The 20468-nt window shown below is 42.7% G+C and overlaps 1 protein-coding gene across 1 annotated transcript; it reads left to right on the top strand.

Annotated features, from left to right (window-relative positions):
* prss12 (serine protease 12) lies at positions 1 to 19860 on the top strand. The gene is made up of 13 exons (XM_053855968.1): positions 1 to 428; positions 1204 to 1342; positions 2342 to 2514; positions 2590 to 2740; positions 3087 to 3265; positions 4800 to 4941; positions 5004 to 5224; positions 7950 to 8091; positions 9808 to 10013; positions 10466 to 10547; positions 11158 to 11280; positions 15251 to 15546; positions 18759 to 19860. The coding sequence occupies exons 1-13, from the start codon at positions 107 to 109 to the stop codon at positions 19088 to 19090; spliced, it is 2508 nt and encodes an 835-aa protein (XP_053711943.1). The 5' UTR covers positions 1 to 106; the 3' UTR covers positions 19091 to 19860.
* The last annotated feature ends 608 nt before the right edge of the window (positions 19861 to 20468 follow it).

Here is a 20468-nt window from a genome sequence, read left to right as displayed (position 1 = left end):
CCCCGATGCCTCCCCCTCTCCTCCCCTCTCGGCAGGATTGACTGGAGAGCGTGTCTCTCCAGTTGATGTCTTCCACATCTCCCGTCGCCACTGACGAAACCTGAACATGAATCTGACATGTCTATTTTTGACACTGGCGATTCTGGTGGCGATCGAAAGCTGCAGCTCCTCTTCATTCATTCAGCCGTTTGACGACTGCGTCCAGAGCCGCGGGAGAGACGGCTTTTACCGGGGAGCGATCGACGTCACAGAGTCGGGCGCTCTCTGCACCAACTGGACCGAGACTGCCGGCTTCGTGGAGCGCTACCCGGGTAAAGGAATTGGAGAGCACAACCGCTGTCGCAACCCGGACGGCAGAATACGCCCCTGGTGCTTTTTCAGAAACCATAAAGGCAGAGTGGACTGGGGCTACTGCGACTGTAAACAAGGTAAACACGCGGGCCTGGTCGCGGGGACGGACGTGTAAACAACTGTAAAATCGTTTTGTGAAAAGGAATGTTATGTATTTTTATTTTTATTTTTATTTTTATTTTTATTTTTATTTTTATTTTTATTTTTATTTTTATTTTTATTTTTATTTTTAAGCAGACCATAGTCTTTGGAAATGTTTACAGAAATCCCTTTTTTTTCCTTTTTTTTTTTTTCCTATTTAGGGTCAAGGTTGAATGAAGTGCCTGGGGCTGCTTATTTTCACCTACTGGCTTTCTTACTGGCTTTCCTGAGTGAACTGAATGTTGAAGTGAGGAGAAGAACAGAAACAAATTCAAATCAGACGTGTTGCATTTAACAAGATGAAGCTACTTAATAAACGGCTGAGCCCTGTCAGGCAAATGAAGGATGCTCATAGTTAAAATTTCATGAGACTGTTAGTGATGCTGCTCAGGTGTGGCTGTCTCATCATGTTTAGTTGCGAGGTCGCTATTTTTATCCTGCTCATCTTCCGTCAACATCAAGCTCACAGGTGTAAACTGGGTCCTGAATGGAGGTGCAACTGTCAGCACATAATTTAAAGACGTCAGCAAGTTCCATCCTTCCATCAAGCTATTTCATAACGTACATCACCTTTGAGAAGCAAACCCCAGAGGCTGTCACATGTTGTGAAATCTACCTCTTAAGATGTGAAATCCCAGATGAGTCACCATACCGAAAATACTCAGACACCTCCCCGGGTCACGGTATATGAAGCTCATGTTTGTGCACCAGGTTCAGTGCGTCTGCAAGGCGGTCGCTCCAAGCTGGATGGCAGGTTGGAGATCTACCTGGGCGGAGAATGGGGCTCTGTTTGTGCCGACAACTGGCAGGACGAAGACGCTGCTGTGGTCTGCAGGCAGCTGGGGAGAGGGTAAGGCAGCGCACACTTGCTCTGACACATGTGTCACACCCGACAGAACATCTTCTGACAGATGGTGACGGCATGATGGAAATTCTACGTGAAGGAGTGAGAATTTCCTGCTCCTTGTCTCCACAGCCCTTGCACATATCTTCTGTGACCCTCACATTCCAGCCCTCCATTGCCTCCTAGTATTTAAATACTTTTACTGCGGAGCTATTTACTATGTCACCAGCTCTTTCTTTGTTTGTACCTCACCGACTCCTTGTTTCTTGTCTTCAAGAAAAATAATAAACAGAGCACCGCCTCAGTTAAAAGAAGAAATCCCCGTTTACAACAGTATTTAGAATCTATTCTTGTCATGATACGTTCTATCACTTACTTCTTCACTTCAGTCAAGCATACTGACCTGGAAAGGACTTCACGCACGTGTGCATGTGGCCTATAACACTGACTCCTTCAGGCATGCTGGCGTGTGTGTGCGCATTCACACAGACAATGGAAATCTGAAGCAGCTCGACAAAGGCCAAATGTCAGCCACATGTCAGTGTCACACAGCCAATTGTTAAAAGAAATAATATATATTTTTTCAGTGTTTTTTGTTTTTATTTTTCATTCATATTTTAACTTTACTGACATACATATGGTACTGCTTTTTTACTTAAATGGTAAAGGGACATCAGGTCTGTCAATTTAACATAAATAAATACAAACAATATAGTAGTAGACCTGACAACCTTCATGTTTGCTGTGTACTAACTACTTAATGCCTTGTTTAAGGCAATAAAAAACACTGTTAAATTTAAGCATAAGAACAGTAAATAAAAAGCAGCTAGTACCAGAACTTTATATCAATTATATATAGCACACATTTTGGGGTTTCTTTCGCAATTAATCCGATAACAACTGACATTATTTAAGCAGTGTTTCCATACAACTTGAGACATCCATTTTTTTTTTAAGTCTTATTTGAAGTTCACAATGGGTTTGAGTTTGGTGATTTCTCTTCAGCTTCTCAGGTCGCGCTCGTGCTGTGCCTCTCTTCCGTCCTGGCCAAGCTAAGCTCCACTGGAGTGCCGTCCATTGCGAGGGACATGAGCCAGATCTGCTCCACTGTAGCAAGACACCGTGGAATGGAGGCGACTGCACCCGTGCTGCAGCAGTTACGTGCACAGAGGAAAAAGGTCGGCCCCCTCCAAGCGTGACTGTATGCAGGTGAAGAGACCTTGAATAGGTTTTGCTTTTTATGACTGTTTTAGCGGCAGTAAAAGTCCCCATACGCCTTACTGGAGGTCGGAGCGGATCAGAGGGCACAGTGGAAGTCTTTCACGCGGGCCAGTGGGGCTCCATCTGTGACGACCAGTGGGATGACAGCGACGCTGAGGTTGTGTGTCGACAGCTGGGGCTGAGGTGAAGGGTCACTCAAACACAGATCTATATCATCATCTGTCACTCAATATGTACATCAACGACTGAATATGACTCCAGTTGTGTGGAGCAGAAATTCCCTCCCTCACATTCTCTCCCTCAGCGTCCCAAAGTATGACAAGTATTCTTTTAATTCAGAGAGAGATGAGCAGGCAGTAAAGAACATCTGGCTCTGGGGAAATGAATCGAGCTCATTGTCCCCGCCAGGATTGTGGTACCACAGAGATATGCATATTTAGCTACACCACACTTCAAATGTCAATGTTCTGTCATGGCGTTCTATAGCTTTTTTTGTTTTTGTTTTGAATGGTTTTGTCTTCCGTTGCAGTGGGGTTGCACGGGCGTGGGGCCAAGCACGTTTTGGAAAAAGCTCAGGTCGTGTGTGGCTGGATGAGGTGGCATGCACAGGCAATGAGCTGACTCTTGATCAGTGCTCCAAAAGTGCCTGGGGAGGCCACAACTGTCAGCACTCGGAAGATGCTGGCGTTTCCTGCAACCCCCTCACAGGTAAGAACTCTATGGAGATGGAAATACTTTCTATCAAATGATACTCTTTTAAATGCAGATATTTAAATCACACAGGTAGGAAATTGTAATTTTAATTTTAATTTTAATTTTAATTTTAATTTTAATTTTAATTTTAATTTTAAATAATCCTTACAGAAATACAACTTTTTTTCAGAGTTGAAAGCAGTGCACGTGTCGCAGGCTGCTTATGTTCACCTACTGTCTGGGAAGAAAACATGCTTCAAGGTTTTTAGTTTTCCTGCAGCTTTCAAGTAACCCTGATGCGGGATCAAGAAGAGCACGTTCTCAAGCAAAAACACGTGAGGCAGACAGAAGCCGAAAAATGCGTACACGTTTTTAGCTCTGACCACATTGATGCTCAACAGAATCCATGTCATTCACACCTTGAGATCACCAGGAGGTTTTCATTCACTCCAGCAGCATTTGAGACTTGAGAACTTTGGCAGCGGCAGTACACCCATGCATGCTACATAATCCTCAAGCCTCTGACATGAGGTGCAAGGGGGGGTGAAATGGTTGCATATTAGGCATCGAGGAAAGGGCTTTTCCCGCCTTCACAACAAACACAAATGCTAACAATAACAATGAAGGTGCAGTGTTGAAGACCAGAGGACCGAACCGGAGACCGGGTCAAGACCAAAACCAAACAAAAAAAAATGGCACAAAACACAGCAGCGCTTTGTAAATCCTGATGAACTACCACGGGAAAATCACTTCTAAGTTGGCAAATTTCCAGCCATCATTGAAAATTGCTCGTCCATTCTACAGTTATTGTGTCAGCAAATGTACGGGCGGAGAACTCTACACAGCCTCCACTCCTCCAATGATATGCAGACATACTTATTTCAAAGGTCTCAGCCAAAATGGACGGAGGCTGATCTTGAGTAGTAAATCACAGTAATGTTGGTGGTGGATTCTTCCAAACTTTTCTCTGCACTGAGACAATGAAATGATTCACCAGTTGCTTTGTCCTGGGTAACATCTTGCATACACACCCAAAATAAGCAGTTTTCAAACAGGGTCGACCTTAGATATCAAGATCTTTCGATGTCCATCCTCGAGCAGATGATTCTCACCCACACACACTGAGAGAGCAAGTGTGTGTTCCAGTTCCTTCCTTATTTCTCAACCTCAACCTCAAAAATGTGCATTCTCGCGAGGCGCAAGGACCGTCCCAATCCTCTTGAGGAACTCCACGACCTCGGTATTGAGGAGTACCCAGAATCCTTTGCATAGTATCAAAGAAAAGAAAGAGACAGAGCGACAAGCATTTGCTTTGTTAATGGAGATATAAAAGACAAAAGAGTCAAACAGCTGCAGATGGCATTGCTGCTGATCCTGAAATGTTTTTTGCTCCTCCTCCCTGCTACTTCTTCTTCTTTGTCGTCTTTTGAATTGACAGATGAGATGCCGCTTTGGTGTAATACTGCCCCCAACAGGCTACCTGCATTAAGGAGTATGTCATTTCTAAGGAACAAATATTGCGACGTGCATTTTTTTTTTGTTCTGGTAGATGGCACAGTCAGGTTATCGGGGGGCGCGGGAAGCCACGAGGGGCGCTTGGAGGTGTTCTACAAAGGACAATGGGGCACGGTGTGCGACGATGGCTGGACAGATTCCAACACCCAAGTGGTGTGCCGGCAACTCGGCTACAGGTAATCCAGACCAACGTAAGGAACTGCTGAGAACACGTCATCATCTCATTTTTCCCGTCTAGATCAGGAGAGACTCTTATATCCGAAGGTCTGGACATCACCCCGGTGCCGCCGTTCGGGAAGGGGTCCGGTCCCATTATTTTGGACGATGTCAGCTGCACAGGGAAAGAGCCGAGCCTGCTGCTGTGCAACAAAGGGCAGTGGCTCCGTCACGACTGCACACATTACGAAGATGTGAGCATCAAATGCAGACCAGACCCCAACAGAGACACGCATCCACCCAGTAAGATACTTTCTGTTTTGGAGCGACTTTTAAATAGCTGTAGAATTTCAGTGAGTTGATCAACTGTTGTCTTGCAGATGGGCATTGAAAAAGCACCTTTATCTACATAATGAATGTCCTAAAACGACTAAAATAAATAACAGACCTGAGATTTTTCAACTTACCAATTCCCACTTCTAGTTTCCGCACAATAGAGCTATCATAATGAAGGCCTGCTTTTTCAATCTATGCAATCTGCTCTCAATTAATTCCCTTAATTCTCATCTTACGGGTGGAAGGGCCAACATCCTGTTTCAGTCAATGAAGGGTATCGTATGAGGCTCCAGAGACACAGCTGTCATTTAGCTCATGCTGCCTACAGAACTTGGCCAACAGATTTCATCTCAGACAAAAACAAGCAGAAGCCATGATCAGTACGAAAAAAACCAGGTAAAAAATGTACATTTTATTTTGAATGAATGATAGAAATGCAACCAAACACTTCAGATTGAATTATCTTTGCATCACTGTATGTGGAAGCAGGAAGGACTGAGTGCAATGAGTCATTTATAAACCTGCAGACATTCATGATATGTGCTGGCCAGGAATGAACTTCAAGTTTTTGGCCTAAAACTGTCCATTTTGTGGTCTGCAGTAATGTTTTATAGATGAAAGTCTCCACTCTGTAAGCGAAAGAGTTAACAAAAGTTGGTGGCTGCTGACTTTCATAGCCTTTTCCACGTCGCAGGTTGCTCTGGAAATTCGGAAAACTCCCTTTCTTTTCTGACATCCCATGAAGAAGCTAAAAAAAAGCATCTGTGGATTATTCTATATATTAGTCAGGGTGTTTATCTGTGTGTAAATCCCTCCCAGGCCCTCAGGATGCCAGAGGCAGATTGCTTTGTGTTAACTTGGAACTGAAGAAAATTGCAATAAGCCGTGTATCACTTTGAACTGTCTCTGGTGAGATCGCCACATCAGGGTTTGTGCGAAGGCAGTAATCTGTTCTACAAGAGGAAATAACGTGTTTGCGTGTCTAAAGATTAAACATAAACACTCATTTCCTCCCCTGGCAAATGAACTGTCCTCACAACCAGCAGCGCACGCAAACACACATCTCTGAGTGCAAGTCATATTTTTATAGATTCCCGGAGATTAGCAGATGGTGGTGATGCTTCTGTCTATCTATCTATCTATCTATCTATCTATCTATCTATCTATCTATCTATCTATCTATCTATCTATCTATCTATCTATCTATCTATCTGTCTGTCTGTCTGTCTGTCTGTCTGTCTGTCTGTCTGTCTGTCTGTCTGTCTGTCTGTCTGTCTGTCTCTCTATCTATCTATCTATCTATCTATCTATCTGTCTGTCTGTCTGTCTGTCTGTCTGTCTGTCTGTCTGTCTGTCTGTCTGTCTGTCTATCTGTCTGTCTGTCTGTCTGTCTGTCTGTCTGTCTGTCTGTCTGTCTATCTATCTGTCTGTCTGTCTGTCTGTCTGTCTGTCTGTCTGTCTGTCTGTCTATCTATCTATCTATCTATCTATCTGTCTGTCTGTCTGTCTGTCTGTCTGTCTGTCTGTCTGTCTCTCTATCTATCTATCTATCTGTCTGTCTGTCTGTCTGTCTGTCTGTCTGTCTCTCTATCTGTCTGTCTGTCTGTCTGTCTGTCTATCTGTCTGTCTGTCTGTCTGTCTGTCTGTCTGTCTGTCTGTCTGTCTGTCTGTCTATCTATCTATCTATCTGTCTGTCTGTCTGTCTGTCTGTCTGTCTGTCTGTCTGTCTGTCTATCTATATACCTCCGGATCACTCTGTTTTTCCGTGTGTTTAAGGACAGTGAGACTGTTGCTATCTATCTATCTGTCTGTCCGTCTGTCTGTCTATCTACCTACCTACCTACCTACCTATCTATCTATCTATCTATCTATCTATCTATCTATCTATCTATCTATCTATCTATCTATCTATCTATCTATCTATCGATCTATCTATCGATCTATCTATCTATCTATCTAGCTATCTGTCTATCTATCTATCTGTCTATCTATACTCTCACTACAGATCACTATATCATCAGCAAACATCATGGACCTCCCCCCCACGTAGTCTCTCAGCCTGTCCATGACAACAGCAAACAGAACGGGGCTGATCCCTGATGTAATCCTCCGCACCCTGACTCACTCTACAGAACACCTCAGCCCTGACTCACTGTCCTCATTCCGCCTATCTACAGTGTGAATGCTCTATTCACAGGTGCTATTTTTAACATGAAAGAACCGTGTCACATCAGAAAAGTGGTCTCATTATCTTTGAAAGCTCAATGAAATGCGGATGATCTCCTGCTAATCAACAAACTCCCGATTCTGTCAACACAGAATTGACATCAGAATTTATCACTGAGGTCAGTGACCATGGAGTCACGCCTCCGCTGCTGTTGGCCTGCAGATGGATTGACTGAGACGTTGATAAACAGCGAGAATGAGACACATTTTTGTCACGACGCCAGAAGGCAATGAAAGTAAATTGCCTCTGAACTCTGAGGGTTGGAGCCGGTTACTGTATCTGCATGGAAATCACGGCTCCTGTGGCGGAAACACGAGCACATTCTGCCGACACGTCAGACTGGTAGATCGAGTTGAGCGCTATTAGCCTGAGGGAGTTTTGGTGAGGATGCACACAAATCTGTTGTCGCTGACAGAGACTTTCCAACACCAAACCCAGAAGTATGTGTCTGTGTGTGTCATCCAGGTGTTCCAGTGAGGCTGGTGGGGGGAGAGAGCCCCAGGGAGGGTCGGGTGGAGATATACCTGTCTGGCCAGTGGGGGACGGTGTGCGACGACGGCTGGACCGATCACGACGCTGAAGTAGTCTGTCGACAGATGGGGTTTAGGTATGTATGAGTAATAGTCACATGATTTTCAGGGAATAACACAAACAATAAAGTTTGCTCCAAGGTGTGTCGCCACAAGCACGGCGTATAAAGTATAAACATCAATACATGTTTACGTCATTTTGTTCATGTTCCACTAGCTGTTTTCTGTCTGTTGAAATGACTATTGCTGGTCAGGAAACACTTTTCAGGTTTGGAAATAATGGCTGCCTCGCTGCACACTGCACTCTCGCAGCTCCCAGACTTGGCATCTGAGCCCACCTCGTATTTCTCTTTACATTTTTCTTTCGCAGAGTCTGTTTCCACTTTAAGCCTCGTCACACACACACACACACACACAGTTCCAGGGCAAGTAGCTGTGGATTCACGTTGAAGCAATTTTCAAAGTCCAGACTGGCAAATCCATTTAGGGAGACAATTGCAAGCTGATAATGAAGGAAAACTGCCTGGTGTTTTCTCTGACGCCTGGTTTGAGTGACACGGTGAGGCGCAGATAAAACTCCATCTGGATCGGATCAGGTCCTCTGGAGTGGTGAAGTGGTGATCACAAACCGCCTCAGTAGCTTCCCTCGCTTGTCAAATGTTGTCATTAAACAAAATGAAACTAAACAAAACTTAAATAATTCACAAGAGTCAATCGTTTTGAAGTGAGCGAGCTCTGTTGGCTCTGTGATGCAGACAGTCTTCACTCCATCAATCTGTTGTGAAGGTGTGTGGTCAAGTTAGAGGCGCATCAGGTCTAAAAACAACTCAAACTTGCACATTTGGCCGGCTTCCTCGCTGTGAATGTGTGTTGGATGAGGCGCATCCAGCGCAGCTCAGCTGCGAGTGATGAACCGTCAACACATGAGCATAGATCTGTAGTGTATAGAAAGAATGAGACCAAATCCATGTGAGCTCCTCAAGTTGCGAGCTTGTCAACATGTTTGTTGTTCATGATCGCTCGCCTCTATCTCCGGACAAATGAGGTGAAACAGGATCATTTGCCAGGACACACCTGACGCTGGACTAGAACATGAGTGTTTTTATCGTCTCTCCAAATCCGAGTCTGTCACTGGCTTCACGCACCAACCACAGTGCAGGTCACGGCTCTTATGATCGCATAGATTGTTTCAGTGACGCGACCTGCTCCGTCACCTCCTGAGAATGTCAAACAATAACAGTTACACGGCTTTATCACCGCAGATTTACACCCAGATGGAATATGAGTCACAGAGGGAGCAGCTCATTTCTGTAGTCCGACGCATGCAAAATGTGCCGTCCGCAACACAAAATATGGCTTCGCAATTACATAGATACACATCAAAGAAAAAACACATTATGTCACTGTTTTTCAGCTTAACAAAAACAATCTGTTGGTCGGTCTGTCTCTACTAAAAAAAACAATAATAAAGAAAGCAAATTATATATATACACAATGGCCAGGGTTTCCACTACTCTGAATGTACTTGAAATTCTTATAGAATTGAAATTCTTACACAAATATTTTCAAGACATTAAAAGAGCTTTAGTTTAAATAAGGTGATATAAAAACTTGAATATAGCCACCATCGTGGCTTATTGTGCTATTGTCAGACTGATGCAAAATAAACAGTATTTTGTCGTTTAAATGTACGAATGGGTCCATCATTCCATTCAGTAAAATACCAAATCATTCAAACTGAAAAATGTGGCTTCTTCGCACTGAGAAAACAATGGTGTGGTGTTTCTTGGCAGCGGGGTGGCGAAGGCCCGGGTCATGGCCTATTTCGGGGAAGGAACGGGACTGATCCACGTGGACAATGTCAAGTGCAGTGGAGAGGAGCGATCCTTAGCTGACTGCATCAAACAGTCCCCCGGCACACACAACTGCCGCCACAGCGAGGACGCCGGCGTCATCTGTGACTACAGAGAATCACACTCCAGCCCCAAAGAGGTCAAAGGTGAGCCACTTGTTCTGTTTGAAATCCCTCTTCTTACAAAGTAAATATTTAATAACCCCTTTTCATCTGTCACGATGATGACAAACACCCTAAAATATTTGCCCAATTAGAAAACAATTTTAGGATTTCCAGATGGTGCGACGTGCAGCACCGTGGTATTGCTGTCAAACAGACTCACGAAAGTATCAGTTACCCTCACATGTGGTGCGGCATGAACTGGACACCATCATCTCTCACTTTGCAAACATGGCGTCACGTCCAAGGGTGGTTTTTTTTTTGCCCCTCCTCTAAAATACCTGTTCTGTTAAAGCACTTACAGTATAAACCTCACATCACAATGTGTGTGAAGGGAGCCATATTTTCTTTACATGTGCCTCCATGATTCGCAGCATGTCAGCCCAACAGGTGGTTTGCTGGTCACTGATCAACATTAAACACATCTTTTGTCTCAGTGGAGTCGGCCAACTCTGTTTGTGGTCTGCGCCTCATTCACACGCGGCAGCGACGGATCATCGGAGGGGAAAACTCTTTGAGGTAAATTAGCGGAGTCACCAGTTATAACATGATAAATGAGCCCTTTCTTGTGTGAGATATGAAGTGAGAAGTCTGTTTTAAGTCAAGTATAAACATCAAAACATCAAATCCCACCCAAAATATTCATTAATAATCGAAACAATAGAACTTAAAAAGTGTGTTTTTGGCCAAATAGTTACTTCCATTTTCATTTTTATTATTTTAACTTTTTTAATTTTGTTTTTTGAAATTTTCTCAATTTATTTTTATTTGTATTTTTTGTTATTTTGAAATTCCAAATGTTTTTTTTGCCAAATAATTACATCACTTTTTTATTTTTATTTTTATTTTTATTTTTATTTTTATTTTTATTTTTATTTTTATTTTTATTTTTATTTTTATTTTTATTTTTTCAAAATAATAGAACTTTAAACATGTGGTTTTGGCCAAATTGTTACTTCAATTTTAATTATTAAAAAAGAAACAAAACATACATGGCGAATAAAGCAGCTTCTTATTCTTATTCTTCGAAGAAAGCACTGAAACAGAGCCCTTGAGGTTGTGCCTTTCTACATCTGTGTAGTTGTATGTTTGTGAAATCAAACCCTGATCCTCTTCTGTCTATCCAAAGAGGCGGGTGGCCGTGGCAGGCTGCGATCCGACTGCGAGGAACTCGCGGTGACGGGAGGCTGGTGTGTGGAGCCACTCTCATCGATAGCTGCTGGGTTCTCACCTCAGCGCACTGTTTCAAGAGGTAAAAAAAACTGTTGGTCATTCAGCAGAAACACAGACCTAAAATGAGTTCAACAATTCACCGTGACGGTCCACGGCGCCACAAAGAACCATTTGTTGTTTTGCTGTCGCGACTTGCTTCTGCAAAATCTCAGTCAAGATCTGGTGCTGAGATTGTATGACATGGACCTCATCAGGACCGGCGCCATCACGGTGGAATCCGTCACATCATGCATGAATCAGGGACGGAAGAGGAAGCAGAAAAGCATATTAGAACAAAGAGACCAAACACATGTGTAAAGACTCATAAAAAGTTTATGAGGGTGCTCAACCAGGAGACGGTGAGGTCAAGTAGGATCAGGTTTCTTTCCTCATAGCTCCACTTTCCACCATGCAGAGTCATTGAAAGGCAGTCGTGAGCTCTAAGAATGTCATTGTTTGCATTTTTAAACCGCTGTTTAGCTGCTCTTGGATCAGACAAACATCCTTCTTGGGCTGCTCTGGCTTTTTCTCAGGTCATCTCAGTTTAGAAAGCATACATCACAGCTCAGAGGAAAGTTTCCACAGCGGTGTGTTTGTAAGTGGTTGTCTCTTGATGTCCGCCCTGGAATAACTGATGACCTCTTACTGCGAACCTTGCCCTTTGAGTGCAAGACAGAAGTGACTTTGCTTTGTTTCAGCCTGAACAAATGATTTTCTATCTGTCACTGCAGCCGTTTGCAGTAAAGAGGAATGACGTATGTTTGCTCATGATTTACGTTGGTGAAGTGACTGACTGAGAACAAGCCACACCTTTATCAAAAAGAGATTTTGTGTTCTGTGGAGTTCAGGGAGATGAATTGACTCAGGACGCAGAATGAATCTGTTTCATGAACATAAACAAGTCAGGCAATAAGGAGAATTCGGGCGTCACTGGACTGGGTCAGAGAGTAGATACTGAAAACGGAGACGTACGTAAAGAAGGATCAGGAAACTTTAAGAAAGTCAACAGAAAACTCTTGCTCAAGAATAACTCGCTTGGTACTGGAAATGAGGAATCCGAGCAAACTAGCCAACACTCCGCTGCTCAACTGACGCGCGGCAGAATGGAGCCAACAAAGAAAGATACAGAAACCCAAGTGTCTTCAACTGTCATGAGCTTACAGTGAGGAGAGTGGGGAGAAAACAAGAAGGTGCATGACACAATAAAACCAAAATAAAAGCCTAATATCACCCCCTATTGGTAAATTACCTTGCATTTTGCCCATGCTTCACCTGCCAACCGTTTGTAAATAATCCGCTTGGGCCCTGCTCACTATAGAAATATAGTTAGAAAAAGTTTTTTTAATGAGTAAAATTATAATATGTATTATATAGAATATATAAATGAAAAGTAAAATCGATCATATATATAAATATTTATTAAATGATTCTTTCTCTCTCTCTCTCTCTCTCTCTCTCTCTCTCTCTCTCTCTCTATATATATATATATATATATATATATATATATATATATTATTTTTATTTTTATTTTTTTTCTCCTCTGTGACACTTGTTTCAGATTGAGCTGTCACGCCCCAGTTTGGGATTAATCCAATATGCTGACCATATATCCTGCACAATCCGGACGATTCAAGTAAAATCATCAAAATCATTTTTCTTTCTCGCACGTGAAATCAGATCTAGAGTCACCAAATGCAAGAAACATAACCAAGTGGTACTCCGCTGCCAACACTATGGATTGTCAGGATGCATCATAGGTCATGTCAATTCTATTTATACTCTGGAGCTCCAATTCTGTGAGCTTGCCAAACAGTACTAAGCCCCAACATAGGACACAGGTCTTCACCATGAGCCAAATGGATCAGCGTGTGAGGGCTCATGAATACGGCTTGATAAGTAGCGCCGCACGCTTGAACAACATTCAGCTGGAATCAGAGGCCAGGATTGGACTCAGATGAGAAGATCCATCTGACACTCTTCTCCTGTTACGGCTCCCTTGGCTGGGACGCCGTCCCTGAATCACCCTTGTCAGCACAGATTGCACTGTCCAGAGATCCAAGGAAGAAGTGGCTCTGTCTTCACTGACTTCATTTTGCGAATGAAACCATCAAGAAAAGCCTAATTTCACCTCCTATTGGTAAATTACCTTGCATTTTGCCCATGTTTCACGTGCCAACCATTTGTAAATAATCCACTTGGGCCCTCCTCACCCCCCATAAGAACAATATCACTATAGAAATATAGAAATTTATAATAAAAACAAAGTTGATTTTTTTTTTACGTGTAAAATCATAATATGTATTATATACATTATATAAATGAAAAGTAAAATTAAAAAGTAAAAAAGAAAAAAAATCGTATATAAATATTATATGATTCATTATATATATATATATACGTCTTTTTTTTTTTTTTTTTTTTTTTCCTGATGTACCAGAAATTTTGGCATTTTTTTCACAGATTTAGCAAATATTTGTTACATTTGTGACGCTTCACTTTAATGTTACATCCCATTGTTTCATCTCTGTGTTAAATCTAAATGCTAAATCTATAGCGTAAATCAATATCTAAATATTGAGTATAAATATTAAATCTAAATATTAAATCTAAATATAGGTATAAAATATAAATTCAAATCTTAAATCTCAGTTTTAAGGATTTAGATGCCCCTACATTTTCATGTTACATCCCATTGTTTCATCTCTGTAAGTGCTAAATGCTAAATCTTAAATCTAAATATTCAGTCTAAATCTATGTGTTAAATCGAAGTCTGAATCTTAAATCTCAGTTTTAAGGATTTAGACGGCCCTTTCCTCCAAGTGGAGACTTAGGCGCCCCCTTCTGCTCCTTGTCTCCTCTGAACTAACTGAAAGTGTGTGGAAGCCCAAGTCTCCACTTGGAGGAAAGGGCCGTCTTAATCCTTAAAACTGAGATTTAATATTTGATTTATATTTACATTTTATATTTAGATTTAGATTCAACATTTAGATTTACATTTAATATTTAGATTCAGCTTTCAGATATAGATTCAGCATTTAGTTTTAACACTTACAGAGATGAAACAATGGGAAAATAACACCAAAGTGTAGTATTTCAAATGTAACAAATATTTGTTAAATCTGTGAAAATATTGCCAAAGATTTCTTCTAAATCAGGAAAAAAACGAGTGTGTTCATTTTTACATTCGGCGCCCCATAGAAAACTGAAAAGAGAGGAAGCCACACCGTTGCCGGCATTAAATTTAGTGTATCTTCAGTATTATGTACTAGTGTGTGTCAATTATTACTATGATGCTTAAATGACTATTGGAAAAAAAATACATATATATATTTTTTCATATATATATATATATATATATATATATATATATATATATATATATATATTTAAAATCACATTTTACATCAGGGCTGCTACTCATTGCTCCACGCTGCAGCACGTCATCTTACCTCAGTAAGTGCAGTGATTCCAAAAGAATCATTCAAAGTGAAATTTACTTTAAATGTATATAAGGAAGTAGTAAAAAGGAGGTGTGCACCCATAGACCCAATCGGCGGAATAGGAACGGTGACGGCCCGGGCTACTGGTTTTCGTAAAGAGTTTTTGTGGCGACATGTTACAAGACCAGAGAGTGACTGGAAGACAGCGTGACAGCGGATGCAGCATTTTGTTTTTTTGCTGTCGGCATCATGGCAGTACTTGTGGAAAATGAGTGGGAGAATACTGCGCTCAGGTGTTTCCACACCTGCAACCATTCTAACAAGGACGTTCAGTTAGTCAGCCTCGGATGCCAACCATGCATACATCTAGCGGCTATTAAAGTTCAGTTTTGAAAAGTTATATTTTACTTTTTTCTATGCTAGAAAAGGAAGAATCCCTCCTGGTTGACTGAACGCCCCCCATATTAAGCTTGATCTGCCGCCAGCTCTCTCTCTCTGACCGGGTCATGAATGATGCCTCAGCAACTGCTCATGCATCTCTCTGGAACTGACTCTCATTCCTCTCTGCAGGTACGGAAACAGCACCAAGCAGTACAAAGTGAGAGTGGGCGACTACCACTCTCTGGTCCCGGAGGAGCACGAGGAGGAGTATGGTGTGGACGAGATCAAGCTTCATCCGAGTTACCGGCCGGACCGGAACGATTATGACCTGGCCTTGGTCCGACTGTCGCCGGGGGCGCTTGGACCGGCGTCTGGCAGATGCGTGTCATTCAGCCGTCATGTCCTCCCGGCGTGTTTGCCTCTGAGGAAGGAGCGGGTGCTGAAACAGGCGAGCAACTGTCACATCACCGGCTGGGGAGACACAGGTCAGTGAAATTCCTGGAGGCCACGATATCAATACTTCACGCTGGCATCATTGCAGGCCACTAGAGAGAAAGAAAGGGTTTTTCTTTCTAAAAACAGCCATATATTAATGGCTCAGATGCTGGAAACTGAACACTCACTTCAGCCAACAATCAGCCAATGAAAACAAAGAGGAGTAGAAGCAGAAGTCTCAGGGGGAAGAAGTTGGGAGCTGAGTCAGGAAAAAAGCCTCATATGCCACATTTCCCAAATATATCATCCCTCCAGTCCCAGTTCTCGGACCTCACATCCCATGAACTAGGTCAGCTGATCTCTGACTGCTGTAGTTCGGGTTTGGAATCCGATGTTTTTTTTGACAGGTGCCCATTTCTGTTGTCTGATATTTTCCAGATAAGAAGCAGCAGATCCCATCTGATGCAGCTCACCATTGATGACTGCCATAAAATACACATGCAAAATGTCAATGAAACATTCAGATGTTTGTTCACATTGTTTTGCTTTACCGCTGTGGTCGACAACAAGATGCGCACTGATCACACAAACAAACACAAAGTATACTGACATTGAAATGTCAGTATACTAATGGGGCCGAATCATGACGTCACCAGGAAAGCAAAGCGCCGTGAACATTATGTGCATTGTTATGCACGTGTTTCATCCCAGCGGAGCTGCGACAGATGTGTTCTGCTGACTTTAGTCTCTAAGTTAAAAAGGTAAATGCATCAGTCGTCAGCGAAAATGGCTGGTAGCTCCACCTCCAGAAAAAATTTCAGTGTGAGTACTGAAATTTCCAGACTATAAGCCGCGACTTTTTTCTTGCGGTCTGAGCCCTGTGGCTTATACAACCGTGCGGCTAATTTATGGAGGCTGAAATCAGATGAATTCAGAGGCTGCTTATTGACCCTTAAAGCACTCAAAATCTGCTGTTTTCGCCCGCGTGTCCACAGCTCCGTCAACAGTCGATCTCCTGGAGGTGTGAGACCCGGTATGGTGTCGGAACTTTGGGTGAAAACAGCACATTTTGAGGGCTTTAATGTGAACGAAAGATGTGAGACGCTGTCTCAAGACGTGCTTTCGGCTCAAAAGTCCGACGTGTGGGTGTGGCTAATATTCCGGCGAGCTCTATAGTAGTACGGTAAATTCCCACCGTTCCTTGGTGGCACACGCACGAAGCTTGAAAAATGGTTTTCCGCCAAAATGTGCGTCCACCATTCTTATGTCATCGCTGTTTACAAACATTGAATGTGTCTGTCTCTAATGTATAAACCAGGGGTGTCAAACAAAGGGCCTGCAGTGGGGGCAGTTGTTAGACCAGTCAGGTGTCAGCTGAAACCAGCAGCACCCGACTCACAACCAGCTGAACACTGACACCTGACTGGTGGAAGGTGACTGGTTGGAACAAAAACCTGCACCTACCGCAACCCTGGTGAACCAAAAAGATCCACACCACACAAAACAGATGCAGGCACCAGAGAAGGAAAGGCAAAACACAGCAATACAGATGACAAGCACGGAGAGCTAAACTGTACTGAGTGGGAAGTGTGTGTTCAATCGGTGCCTAACACTGGAGCACCTGCCACTTGAAAAAAACTGGACTACTTTAGAACATTGCTGATTCTCCTGGATCATTTCACTCTGAATAATGAAGTCTTTTTCACCTCATTTTACCAGTTTGATTCCTGTTTCTGGGAGAAATATTTACACAGGTCATGCCGTTCAACTGTGGGCAAAATTTGTGGACTGATGACGATTTTTCCACTTGATATTAGTATGAGGAAGAAAGGTTAAAAAAAAAAGTTCCTCCTTCCGTGGTCACATGTTTGTCTGTCATGCGCCAGCACATCTGACTGTGATCTTTGAGTTACGTCCAGCTGTCATTCATCCTGGAATGAAGAAGGGTTGTGCAAAAACAATGCCCGCAGCCTGTTGTGTTGAAGGAGTGTGAGAGTGTGTGTCAACAACACCAGGGCGACGTTTTAAGGCTTCCTTCTTGTGCACCCTGACACTGGGCAAACAGACAAATTCTATCACTCCAAGTGTTTGGCCTTCAGGGCTCCTTTGAAGGGGCGTGACTATCCAAAACTCCTGGTCAAATTTGCTCGGACAGAAAAAGGAAGAGAAAAACACATCCTTGACAGCACAGGCCGAAGGTTTGGACTTTCTGATTCAGTGCTCTTACTTTATTTTTACTGCTTCATGTATAGTAGATACAGACTGAAGACATCAAGTATATAAAGCAGGATGTGTGGAATTATGTCGCAATGACAAAAATGTTGACTCTCTGTTAAATACTCATAACTAATAACTATGTTTAATATGATATATGTTGGCAGCGCTGCAAACGCTTGGCCTTTTTATTGAGCTTCATGATGTGGCCACCTGTTGGAAAACCTTATCAGGTGACCACATCATGAAGCTCATCGTGAGAAGCCAAGAGTGAGCAAAGTCATCGCATGACATCAGATTAGATTAAAACCAATATCATGACAATATCATGACAAAATAAATATAATAGTAAAAGTAAAAATACGTCAATAGAGAATACATACATTAAAATAGATAATATAAATAATAAATAGCTCATAAATAAACAAATGCTCAACAATCAAAAATGGCCATCAATAAGTGCATCAGGTGTGAAAATTTAAAACATGTTTTGAGTCATTACACACTTCTTTGTTTACTACATCATTTCATATGTGTCCATTCATAGTTTTGATTCCTTCAGTGAGAATTGAATGAGAGGTGGGTCCAAACAGATGACCAGATGTGGGCATTTCGGGGGTCATGTGCTCAAAATAGAGAACCTACTGACAAAAATAAACGATAAAGATAGTAACTTTTTTCTTAGGAATGTAGAAAGGAAGCTGGGGAAAGGGCACTTTTCTCATGCAGGGAACATGGCTGGTGTGAGAGCACCACTTGGGGTCCTTCTGTGCACGTGTCTGGCAGGGTGGGAGACGCTCGCTGAGGTGGGGACGGCTTTAAAACCCATTTAAATGGGATGTGTTGTTGGTCAGGAGAGTGAAGCTGAGGAGGATGTTTTAGCAGTAGGGGAGTATGAATGAAGGCCTGGGTGAGGGTTTCTGGAGAGGAAGAGCAAGGTAAATTGAATTTATTAGATAAATTCCAGCTGCAACTGGCTGGTTGTGTCCTCTTCTAAAGCTCAAAAGTAGGTGGAAGAACTGGCTAAGTCAGTGAACATCTCTTTCAGGGCGGTCCTACTCCAAGACCCTTCAGCAGGCGCCCATCGCCCTCCTTCCTCGCCGCCATTGCCAGCAGCATTTCCACGGCGCCTTCACCAGCCGGATGCTCTGCGCCGGAAGCACCGAGGAAGACCGGCGTGTGGACAGTTGTCGCGGCGACAGCGGCGGCCCGCTGGTGTGCGAGCGTCCCGGTGGAGGCTGGGTGGTTTACGGTATCACGTCCTGGGGCCACGCCTGCAGAACTCAACAGTCTCCTGGCGTCTACACCAAAGTCTCAGCCTTCAGGGCGTGGATTAGAAAAGTGACTGGAAATGATGAGAGAACAGGAACTCGCTCGTGAAACTAAGAAGCACATGAACTTCCAGTAACTTGAAAAGCCAACCCTCTTCATTTTCATGACCTGTTGTTATTAGCACTTGTTTTATCAGTATTACGGGCCACGGGAGCTTTGTTGTATCTGTAAGAAGACTGTTTACATTTGTTGTATTTTATGATGCAGTTTATTTTTTACTTTTTCTTGTTATTTATTACAGAATTCAGTGTTTTAAAACTGTTAAAGGGGACCAAAGTTTCACTCATGACTCAAGAAAGCACATGTTAAAACACAATTGCATGTTCATCATGTGAGATTTGCACTTTTAATACACGATCATCAGCAAACTGGGTCCTAATGTGCCAGTGTGACTGTTGTTTTTCTCACCATGCTCTTTGACACAGGTTCAGTCTCAGTACTTTGGCATTAGATTTAAGTACATGAATGGATATGAGTGAAGGCACCAACTTGTTGGAATGTTGTCCTCACTAAAATGCATGTTTCCTTAAGGGAATTTATTGACTTTTTTCTGTTTTTAATGTCTGCAGATTACAGATTAAAGAAGATTAAATCGCAAAACTGTTGCTCCTAGCAGGTACTGGACTTAAGATGGGCTTCTTTTCTATAGCTGCTGCCCCCGTGACTTGGCCTCAGATGAGTGGATGAAAATAGATGCATGCATTATAGGCATAAAAACACTAATAATGAATGATATAAATTGCTTGGTTGCCTTTTAGTGAAAACTATTTGAGGCTATTACAGTCTTTGTGGGCAAATAGCATCATCTTGTGCTTTACTTTACTGAAGTGGCCCTTGTTTCAATTTTATTGAATTCACAATGTTTTTATGGAAGTGAAACAGCAAGGTAGCTTCACATATCACATTCCCAAGAGCCACTGTGGACTTTTCTTGTTTCTCTTGATTTACTTGTTTCAGGTTCAGAGTCCTGCCAAACCAAGATCTGGCAATACAACCTCTCCTTGTGAGATAACCTGGCGAGGCAGCGCCAGTCATCTGACACAATGAAATGTTCAACGAAACAACAGTCGCAGCGTGTAATTATTCAAATATGAGCCTCACTTTCATGCTTTGTTTCCGCACCATTTGTCTTTGCTCCACCTAAGTTGGCATCAATCTCTCTTCCTGAGGTGCCATCTGATCGTAAACTGGCGTATCGAAACGCGTTGTGCTGGAAAAGTCTTGGACAGATTGTAGCGACGGAACTCTCAAGCATGAGAAAGAGAACACTAACATGTCAAACAACGTGGATGCAAACACCCATGTTGGCACGTCGCACTGTAGTGGGACTCCAAGACACAGAGCACTGCATTTACGAAAGTTTCCACTCCGGACGTTTTCAAAAGTTTCAGATTCAGGTGGCTCATGAACGCTGCACCCGACTCCA

This window comes from Synchiropus splendidus, chromosome 2 (genome assembly GCF_027744825.2).
Source record: "Synchiropus splendidus isolate RoL2022-P1 chromosome 2, RoL_Sspl_1.0, whole genome shotgun sequence".
NCBI lineage: Eukaryota > Metazoa > Chordata > Actinopteri > Syngnathiformes > Callionymidae > Synchiropus > Synchiropus splendidus.
The sequence above is the reverse complement of the archived record's forward strand: the minus strand, read 5'-3'. Positions and strand labels throughout refer to the sequence as shown.

Excerpts from the sequence above, each read along its gene's own strand:
- prss12 (XM_053855968.1), top strand. The coding sequence starts at position 107 with ATGAATCTGACATGTCTATTTTTGACACTGGCGATTCTGGTGGCGATC. Across the intron at positions 4,942-5,003 it reads TGCCGGCAACTCGGCTACAG|ATCAGGAGAGACTCTTATAT; the intron begins GTAATCCAGACC and ends TTTCCCGTCTAG. Across the intron at positions 11,281-15,250 it reads TCAGCGCACTGTTTCAAGAG|GTACGGAAACAGCACCAAGC; the intron begins GTAAAAAAAACT and ends TCCTCTCTGCAG.